At 53.0% G+C, this 10333-nt stretch overlaps 2 protein-coding genes across 2 annotated transcripts; both read left to right on the top strand.

Moving 5' to 3' along the window:
* Positions 1–1498: 1498 nt before the first annotated feature.
* Triagg1_9825 (transcriptional regulator family: Fungal Specific TF) lies at positions 1499–3432 on the top strand (the record flags this gene model as incomplete). The annotated part of the gene is made up of 3 exons (XM_062904825.1): positions 1499–2173; positions 2271–2408; positions 2776–3432. The coding sequence occupies 3 exons, from the start codon at positions 1499–1501 to the stop codon at positions 3430–3432; spliced, it is 1470 nt and encodes a 489-aa protein (XP_062751167.1).
* Positions 3433–7429: 3997 nt separating this feature from the next.
* Positions 7430–10313, top strand: Triagg1_9824 (uncharacterized protein; the record flags this gene model as incomplete). The annotated part of the gene is made up of 2 exons (XM_062904824.1): positions 7430–10101; positions 10160–10313. 2 exons carry the CDS (start codon positions 7430–7432, stop codon positions 10311–10313), a joined length of 2826 nt encoding a protein of 941 aa, XP_062751166.1.
* Between the last annotated feature and the right edge of the window lie 20 nt (positions 10314–10333).

Raw genomic sequence — 10333 nt, 5'->3', positions numbered from 1 at the left:
ACAGATAGAGGAAGATGGCCACAACAGGGGATAATACTACTCGAAGAGCTAGGTGCATCTCGTAATGATACACACTTCATACTGTGATCTGGAATGCTGGATAGTCAGGTCGGGTGCTGGCTATTAGCCACTCCCTTCTTTTTCCGAAGGGGGTGGCGCCTTGCTCACACTCTACTCGATTTATTTGTAAGAGGCTTGTTATCATTGAAGACGACGACTCAGGGAGCACAAGTACGCGTACCTAGCCCATTGGATGTGATATACCGGCTCTATCATGTCATGCCAATCCCTCAACTAAGGTACTACGGAGTACAACTACCAGCAGCCCGAAAGCGAGCCTTTTTTTTCTTTCTTTCTTTTTTTTTTCTCTTTTAAGTCTCCTCACAACCCCGTCATGGTCACCATCTCAAATTTGAGACGGGCCGTTGCCTTGTGGGCGCCACGCCGATCATACAACTATAAATTTTTCAAACATTTGATTCTGCCACTGGGGGGAGCCGTGGATGCAACCGGCCCTGATTGTCTGTTCGCGGTAGTCTCAATCTATGTACTTGGACGCGGGGCTAGTTGAGGGGAGAATCTGCTCAGCTACTGTGTGGACGCCAAGATCTCGCAGCCTACAGTATGATTGATTGCTTGCGGCAATGATTGGCTATTGTCATGTTTGAACAAGCTTTTTCATAGCTGCCACGTACGAGTAGAACTACCTCTGTACATGCGTGCAATAGTAGACATGTACTAAGTACTAAGGTACATACATATAATTTGATGTTTAATCAATCTCACGGTGCGGGTAGACCAAGCTTAGTAACTCGGTGTCTCCAGAGCTGGAAACGCCTTTGTTCGTCAAAAGCTCCACTGTCGCATCCCTTGCCTTATTTCATCTTTGCTCATCTTATTTCAGTTGAACGATGGTAGTATTAGAAACGCCAGGCTTGAGTCGTTCGACTTTTGTCTTAAGAACGGGCATAACCTAGAGCCCCCATCCTGGTAACCTAATTAGTACTAGCATCCATCAACCGGTTGATTACTTAGTACTAGTAGTAGGAAGTTGATTAGCCTCAAAAGATGGACTCCAAGTAGTTGGAGGAAGGACAGGACACTAACAAAGACCACTTGTGCTAACGGCCAAATTCAGCTCAATCCTCCGGGTCAATGTCGCCAGGCAGACGTGCACAGCGTCTTGTATCAATGATCCTCATCGTCAACAACCGCCCGTCATCATACTTGTACGGGTACAAGCCTCTGTGAAACACCAGAAAACGCCAGGGCACTTGGATGCATGATATCCCAACGAAACATTGAAACTGTCGTCTCGAGGTCGCGATAGCGTCAAGCACATGGGTCCAAAGGCAGCATAACGCCTTTCGCTCCATCCCGTTCCCGATGGCTCCTTGCCTTGCCAAGAAACACGCCCAACGGCTCGAGTCTTTCCGATAGCTCAACGTGCGACAAGCCCGTACGAGTACGGGCACGACACACAAAAGGCTCCGTCGCCATGGTCGGAGTTCCGCGCAGCAGCGGCTGTCAGCTCTGCAGACAGAGAAGGGTCAAGTGCGACGAGGCCAGGCCAGAGTGCGGCAACTGTCGCAAGTACGGCACTGGGTGCCCGGGCTACGAGCGAGCCATCAAGTTCGTGTCTGGCAAGCACACGATCCGGAGCAAGGGTTCTCGACCGCTGCAAACCAGCAATCAGAAGACCACTGGTGCTGCCTCGTCGGAAGCCTCGCCATCCACCACCTCGACTCTGTCTGCCGCCGCCACGACGCCTGAAAGTATTGGCGGCGGCGGCGGCACAAGTGGTACTACTGCTGCTGCTGCTGTCGTGGCCACGTCCCTAGTGGCGTCTCTTCAGCCCAATCGAGCCCTCTTTATTGGCACTCTGATGGACATGGCCCAGACTAGGCTGGCCTCCAAGGATGTATCTACGTTCTTGGGCTTCTTTGGACGCCTCAAGTTTGACGAGTTTGGCACGGCGGCGGCTCTGGATGGTGCCATTTGTTCGCTCTCTCTGCATCTTATGGGCAAGGAGCTGGCGGATGACAGCCTCGTCGCCCGGAGCAGGACCGTGTATGGATGGTCCCTTGGTGCTCTCCAGGTGACATTGAGACATCCTACTAAGTGGAAGACGTCCGAAACCTTCTGCTCGGCCGTCTTACTATGCTTCTTTGAGGTATGTCTGTAACAATATGCGGTGATATACCACAGCCCAGCTTCTTCTATCCTTCTTCCAACCAGTATGACCGAGCCTTGCTGACGTAGAAAAACAGCTGTTTGCGGGCACAAGCTCACCAGAGACCTGGCTGCAGCATGCTCAGGGAATTGCCACACTGATGGAGCAACGTGGTCCTGCAGCTCATGCGCAGGGCAACGACGCAGCTATACTGTTTTCTTTCCGAGGCATCTTGGTAGGCATACTCCCATTACCCACTCCCTTTTCATCTACCCCGATGCCATTGGTGATCGTGATGGTCTTTGTTTGTACTTTTTCTGGGGCACCGAAGCTGTCTGATCCTGCGTCTTCGGAGTGGAAGCGTTGAACAATGGACGAGGGCGTTCAATGCGCCCCCAAAGTCTGCAAAAGCTGTACCCAAGCCCAGTGGCTAGCTGAGAAGCGACATACCGCTTGAAGGAATAAGACGCTCCTTTGCTCCGACACACCACCTAAGTGAAGCCCGAATAGCTAACGCATCCTACTTCTTTCGTCCCTTTTTCCCGATTTAGATAATGAGCTCCCTATTCTTTCCAACGAGCGACAAATGCTTCTTGGCTCAGCCAGAATGGAGGAAGGTGATTTATGACGGCCCAGGGCAGTCGATTTACGCCCCCGAAGCGCCAGGATTTTCGATGCAAGTAGTCAATTCGTTTTTCGTGTGCCTGGCAGACATGCCCGAGGTTATGTGGTGGGGATACCCGGTCCGCCAGGCTCTCCTGGCCGGCAGACGAGTGAGTCCCAAGCGCATACAGCGCGTTGCCGAGGTGGCAGCCGCAAACCATGAGCGGTTCGCCGCGTGGTACGAGGACTTCAAGAAGCTCGGCGTCGAGCTGAAGGAGGTGCCGTCCAAGGACCCCAGCTCGCCGTACCAGGTGGTGTTGGAGCATCCCGTGGGATGGCTTGGGTCCATGCACATGGGCTACTGGGCCAGCATGCTGGTTCTGCAGGAGCTCCTGATTCAATGTGAGTGGCCCGTGGATTATCGGGACTCCCAAAAGGAACTGGTGCAAAACATTCTTCGATCCATCGAGAGCGTGGGGAGCGGCATCATGGGGCCCTTCCGCCTGGGTTACTCGATCAGAATCGTGTATGAGTTTGTGAGCGTTGAGACGCAGCGATGGATCATTTCGCTGCTGGACAAGTTTTCCAAGAGATATGCGGCCACGGACAAGAACAGCTACCCGAGTCCACGTGTGGACGCGCAAGGGTATTCATGAGACGGTGAGAGGCTGGACCCTGTTTCTCTTTCTCTCTCCCTGTTGAGAAAAGGAAGCTTTCGGGGCCCTGCTGCCAAGTTTCTCACATGTCGGCGCCCACCTGATTGGGAAGAAAAACGGGTGGAGAGGGGAAGCTCTAGGGTGTTTTGGGTATTAATTTTCTTGTGGACGATTGGGATGCAAGGTACGTGTAAAAAAGCGAGAGACAGCTGAGCTCACCGATAGATGGTGTGAATGACCAGCTATCGACATACAGTTACGGGGGAAGATTTGTGCTTGACGGTCATGCCATGCCTTGCTCTTATTACGAATACTACCCAGATCTGGTGATTTTAGGTTGCAGAGATGGCTTCACTTGATTGGTGACAGACGTGATACTCGTAAGCCGCCACGTTGATGATCCCGTGTGGTCTCGTAAAGAAAAAAAGGTGGTGGCATTATTAGTAGTAGTATCTAAGATATAAATAGCAAGCCACATAAGACGTGTCTCTTTTTTTTTTTTACTTCTTTCCCGTTGCCAAAGTATTATAGGGTGATGGTAGTAAAATAGTTCGTATCATTAAGCCATATCGTATAACGTCCAGGTGTTGCACCGATCCAGCCAGCACTGTAAGTCGTGTGATAAGAATAAGAAGAAAAGTGAAAGGGGTGAAGATGAAGTAAAAAGGAGCCAATTTAGCTTTTTTGGTGTTCAACGTGCTGTCCCACTTTCACATGGGATTCAGCGCTGTCAAATCCATTCAAAGCTTGTTCGGCGAGTGGCTTGTTTCAGTTGCTCGAGGCTTGCTTTTTTTTCTTCCACAGAAAAGTACGGGCGAGACCTGACAGGGAGGGGCCGCCGAAGAGCAGCTGGTCGGTGTGACGGCCACAGGTGGTGTGGACGTTGACAGTGGGTGAGGACTTGAGGAAGCCAAAGGAGGTCCTGCGCGAGGGGGAGGAGATGGATTGAGGGCTTGTGGCGGCGCTGGAACTTGTTCCGACTCTCTGTTTGTGGGTTTTGTATTAGTATTGACTTGTGGCTTGTGGCTTTTGCTTGTTTTGTTTTTTTAATAGAAAATGGTATGGATGGATAGTGAGCATGTCATGATAAGCTAGCTACATACCTTTGATGGAGAGAAAATCGGCGAATCCAGGGAGTCGCGAGAGTATTCAGGGACATCGAAGGAAGCGTCCAGTTCCAACGGGGGAGGGCGGGTGGCACGAGATGAGCGAGCCATAGCGAACGTGTGGTTTCTTTCTTTTCGTTATTTCGTTACAAGACGTGAATTCTATTTCTATTCCGGGGCGCGGCTCTCTGCTCCGTCCGACAACAAGAAGGCTTGCTTCTTGACAGCTTGCTCTTAGAAAAGATAGTAATGACCCGTGCCGTCAAGGCAGCTGAGCTCTGCACGCCGGGTGCGAAAAACAAAAAAAGAGACGAGAGTAAAAGGTCGAGGTGTACTCAAATCATCGACTGATACGTTGGATGGGAACAACGAGATGGGAGGAAAGGAAGGGGAAGACGGGAATAAATAGCCACGACTGCTATTCCTGGGCACAAAGGAGGGAGTGTGTTATTCATTTGCGATGCGCATAACTCGCAGACTGGGCGTGGCGGCTGACCGAATCCGTGTCAGGCCGCAGATGCAGCCGGCCAAGACGCTGCAGTGCGACCACCAGGCCGGCATTCCATTCGCGTGGAGCATCAGGAGCCATCGTGTCGGTAAAACCATCAAATGGCGACTATTGACGGCCTGGGCCAATCAAGGCCATCACATGATGGGGGAGCCCGCGATAAGGCAGCAGGGCCAAAAACCTGGAATCGGTGACGGGCAAAGGAGAGGTAGCAAGGGAAGCTGGCGTCATGGCGGGGACCCTGTCCGGCTCGACCTCGAACCTGATGGCTTTTTGCTAGTGTCGATCGCAAGGAATCGCTTCCCAGACAGAGTTTAGTAGCCGGTCAGGGTGAAGGGAAGCGTGCCAGTCCAGCATGAGCAGGTAGGCCTAGCAACCTAGGTAGGCATCCGACAATGGGCTCCAGTCAGCCCTTGGCAACATATCATGGCATGACGAACCCCCTTTGTCCCTGTTGTGTCTCTCTTTGTTTCTTCTCCAGGGTCCGACCCAACGCCGAGAACAAGGAAGCGGGCAACATGCTGAAGCCGAATAACTCGCACTCGCACCGATATGGAAAACTCAATAACGGGCCCTTCCGACAGCCTACATGTGCTAGCGGTCGTTAGTGAGCAGTCCTCGTAGTTAGTCTTTCATCGTATTGCCAAGCCAGGCATCAAACTCTCCTCTATCCCATGTACCCGCATCACGGAACGGCTGTCGGCTGGCCACTCCAGCCGTCGCTAGCACCCAGTCAGCTCGGGGGCCAGAAAAATGTGACCTGGGAGAACCGAGCGATGGAATGGCCCTAGCTGCCCCTTTACTGCCGCTCTCGTCGTAGCACGGGCTAGTCGTAGTCGTAATGTGCTGTCATGGCGGCGTGAGCTGAGCCAGCAAGGGCCAATGGCTTCCAAGCACGGCAACGGTCATCTTGTCCGTTGCTTCTTGGCTGTTGGGAATGCAGTCATGCTGCCCGCTCTGGACCACAACATGAGTCACGCCTCTGGAGGAAAGAGAGAGACATTTCCCACTTTTCCACTTGATGTGAAACGAGCGAATGGTGCTGCAGAGGAGCGTCTTGAGAATCTGCTTGGACGATGCAGGAGGAGGAGAAACGGCTAGAGCGATGCAAATCTAGGACTGGGCTGCATGATGCTGACGTTTGATGTGCTTGCTTCAAAAGTTGATGTGGCCTAATAAGTCCTACGGTAGGGCGATGCGACAGAATCCTTCAAACATCAAGAGGTGCATGTGAATTGCCTACCCTAGACCCGAGCACACAAAGTCCAAATTCAGGCACCAAGGCATCAACTCTTGCGTTCCACGATGTGCCTGTCCACCTGACTTTATTAGGCGTGGGGTTCTAAGGACAAGTAGCAGTGGCAGCAGTTCTTCATCAGCCCTACGGCAAGACTAGAAGGCTTGAGCCGCATCAGGGGGATGGATCAGTGCCGAAGACAGATCGAAGAATCTGGGGAAGCTGGAAATTAAATCGATCAATGCCAATTTTCATTGTCAACATGGATAAACCATTGTTGCCATGAGTAGTGAAATGGTGTTGAGTCGGCGGATTGGCAAAATGTTGCGCTTGATTCATCTTTGCGTCGTGGCAACAACATTTGGCATTGAATTCACCTTTCCTTCACAATGCACGCGGCAATCCCAACCGTATTCAACGCGCCTTCACTCTCGCCAGCATCTCGTTTGAAGCCCTGGTTGCACATCGTCATTCATGGGCCGCTTTTGTGGCCTTGAATAGCGGGCCCTGGGTTGGGCAACAGGCTTCACAATAGGCTGTAGACTCTAGAATAGGTGCAGTGGCTGTGGTAGAGTGCACTGGAAGGTTAAAAAAAAAAAAAAGCTCGGGCCACTCACAGCCCGGCTCGTGCCTGCGTGGCTGCACGTGAGGAGACACCTCCGTTTTTTTTTGGCCTCAGCGCTAATAGCTCTCGCGACGCGCGAAGTCTCGTTACAAGTATCCAGTTCGATTTGCGACCACTGCCGCACTTCTATTGCTTCGTGCTCGCCAAAACGCTCAACGCGACATCCTCGAAACGCACAGATCCAGACGGTCCTTGCGTGCATAGCTGTAGCTGCTCTGGCCCTCTGCCGCCGTCGGCCCTGTTCATGATTAGTGTGTCATTGCGCGATTCCATGCACGCCTTATATATCCACCGTGCGGCACCATCCAGGTCATAGGTCAGTCCCTCAACCCAGCCACTGGAGGCATGGAATGCGCCGCCCGGCATCAAGAGCAATTCCTGACTCGTATTTGATAGCTTAGGGGTTGTCGGCCGTCATCAATAACTGCCCGCACACACGCAATTCATCCATCAATCCCCCATCATTTACGTTGGCCTAGTTCCCTTGAACGTCACCCCGAACCGCCGCAGAATCCGATACAATGGTTAGCAAGAGGAAGCGAACTCTCGAGGAGTTCGATCCTAATAAATCGGATCCGGAAGATGAAAATTTCGACCCGGTAGAGGCACGACCTAGCCGAAGCTCCAAGAAAACTCGCCAGTCCAGAAATCTGAAACCAGGACAGAAGAGGACCAACCGTTATCGCGGTTCTGACATTGACGATGACGAAGACCAGTTATCCGATAGCGAAGAAGACTCTTTTGCTGAGGGCACCGAGGAATCGGATGAAGAAGCGCCCAGGAATGCGGCCGGGCGGCGGGCCAGGAAAGTGGCAGTCAAACAGCAAAATTATAAGGAGAGCAGCGAAGACGAGGATGAGGAAGTTGGAGAAAAAGAAGAGGAAGGGGATCCCGATGAGTTAGACGATGTTCCCCTCAAGCCATCGAAGCGGGAAGCTTCAAGGATGGTCAAGCTCAAGGTCTCTCGTACGGCCTTGGCCCAGACGCGTAGGACTCGGGCAAACACTGAAGATGCTGAAGAGTTTATGGAGCTGTCCACTTCCGGCCGACACGCTGTTCCATCTCGAGAATCACAAAGCAAAAGCCCCGAGGCTGCTGCACGAAATATCAGGGCCACCCGCGCTGCCAAGGGGGTGAAGAAAGCCCCCGAGCCAATTTTGGAGGCTTCCCATGAGAGTAGCTTCCCAGAGAAAGTGGACGCCGACGAACCCGATGAGCTCTCGCAACATTCGCCAAATCATGAGAAGCTGGAAGAAATTGATTCTGATATGCCGGATGCTGTTAAGGAGGCCAACGAGGACGAAGAGGCCCCAGCGGACAATTCCGCTGCAGTGAAGCAGGACGAGGTCGATGATGACGAGGATGACGATGACGTACCCACCACTCGGAGGACCAGAAGCTCTCGAGCTGCTGCTGCGGCTTCTACAGAGGATGCCGTCGAAACCACCGAGGCCGTTGACGCTGAGGCTGCAGCCGACGAAGGGTCGGATGCCGGTGGTGCTCGCCGCTCTCGCCGGCTAGCGAGAGGCACCAAAAAATCCACTCAAGAACCTAGTAGCGACTTTGAGCCTGGTGATGATTCCGACGACGCTGAAATCTCCGATAAAGAGAAAAACGGGAATCAACACGATGTTATAGACAGCCCAACGCCTCGAGGGAGACCAACCCGATCCCGCGGCCGTACCTCTCGCCGCCGGAACTCGTCCGCTGATGAGGAGCCTGATTTCGACTTGGATGAGCTCAACGAAGAAGCCCGCGAGCTGAGACGCTCATCTAGGCCGCATAGAAAGGCCCGGACAGAGTCCCCCATTGTCTACCAGGAAGGCTCCCGTAAGCGAAATAAGGTGAACTATTACATGCCTCCATTGACTGCAGTCAACATCGAAGAAGAAGCAGAAGATCCTGCACCTACTCCGGCCCGCAATCGTAGACGAGGCGGCGGTGGTGTTGGTTGGGATAGGAATCTCAACACCACATACGGTCCCTTTGGCGGCGGCGGCGATGTTGGGTCTCTGCTTGGCGGCCCATGGGGGACTGGCGCCACTGGCGGAGTCGACTCGGATAGCAGTGATGATGAGATGACACACAGATCCACTGCCGCAGGAAACGTTGGTATGACGCCGACGTCTGCAGTTCCAGCTGGTGGCCTCGTATCTGGTGGGCAGGGACATGGCGTCGATGCTACACCCAACGTCGGCAAGATCAAAGACCGCAAAGCGCTTGCCGATGCTGATCCTCTAGGTGTGGATCTAAACGTCGACTTCAGCAAGGTCGGTGGTTTGCAAGGCCACATCGATCAACTCAAGGAGATGGTTCAGCTGCCTCTGCTGTATCCTGAACTCTTCACGAGATTCCATGTTACACCGCCTCGCGGTGTCTTGTTCCATGGCCCACCGGGTACGGGTAAAACGCTGCTCGCTCGTGCCCTAGCTAATTCGGTTGGCGCTGGCGGCAAGAAGATCTCATTCTATATGCGCAAGGGTGCTGATGCGCTCAGCAAATGGGTTGGCGAGGCTGAAAAGCAACTTCGCTTGCTCTTTGAGGAAGCGAGGAAGACCCAGCCCAGCATCATCTTCTTTGATGAGATTGACGGACTGGCGCCGGTCAGATCGAGCAAGCAAGAACAAATCCATGCCTCTATTGTCTCGACCCTATTGGCCCTGATGGACGGCATGGATGGACGTGGACAAGTCATCGTCATCGGTGCCACCAACCGACCGGATAACATTGACCCTGCTCTTCGACGACCCGGACGATTTGATAGAGAATTCTACTTTCCTCTTCCCGACCTCGAGGGGCGTCGTTCCATCCTTAACATCCACACGCAAGACTGGGGCCTGTCGGATGACTTCATGCGGTCCCTGGCCGAAAACACCAAGGGCTATGGTGGTGCTGATTTGAGAGCTCTCTGTACTGAAGCGTCACTCAACGCTATCCAACGAACATACCCACAGATTTACTCCTCTACAGAGAAACTGCTTGTCGACCCTGCCAAAATCTCGGTCCATGCCTCCGATTTCATGATCTCCATCAAGAAGCTGATACCTTCGTCGGAGCGTTCTGCGACGTCGGGAGCACGCCCCCTTCCAAACTCTATTGCGCCTCTGCTCCGTGAACAGTTTGACGAAGCCAAGCGGGCTCTTGATCTGCTCTTGCCTCAGAGAAAGAAGACGACTGCATTGGAAGAGGCCATGTATGAGCAATTCGAGGACGAAGATCACGGATTTGGACGTGAGACACTGAACCAAGAGTTTGAACGCTCTCGGGTCTTCCGGCCCCGATTTCTCATCTCAGGTGCTCATGGCATGGGCCAAGGCTATATCTCGTCTGCCATCCTCCATCACTTTGAAGGAATTCACGTACAGAACTTTGACCTTCCCGCCCTCCTCAATGACGGACGAGTAAGCCTCACCTATCCACCCCCC

This window comes from Trichoderma aggressivum, assembly GCF_033847375.1.
Source record: "Trichoderma aggressivum f. europaeum strain CBS 100526 chromosome Unknown scaffold_060, whole genome shotgun sequence".
NCBI classification, from domain to species: Eukaryota; Fungi; Ascomycota; class Sordariomycetes; order Hypocreales; family Hypocreaceae; genus Trichoderma; species Trichoderma aggressivum.
This window is presented reverse-complemented; position numbering and strand designations above follow the sequence as displayed.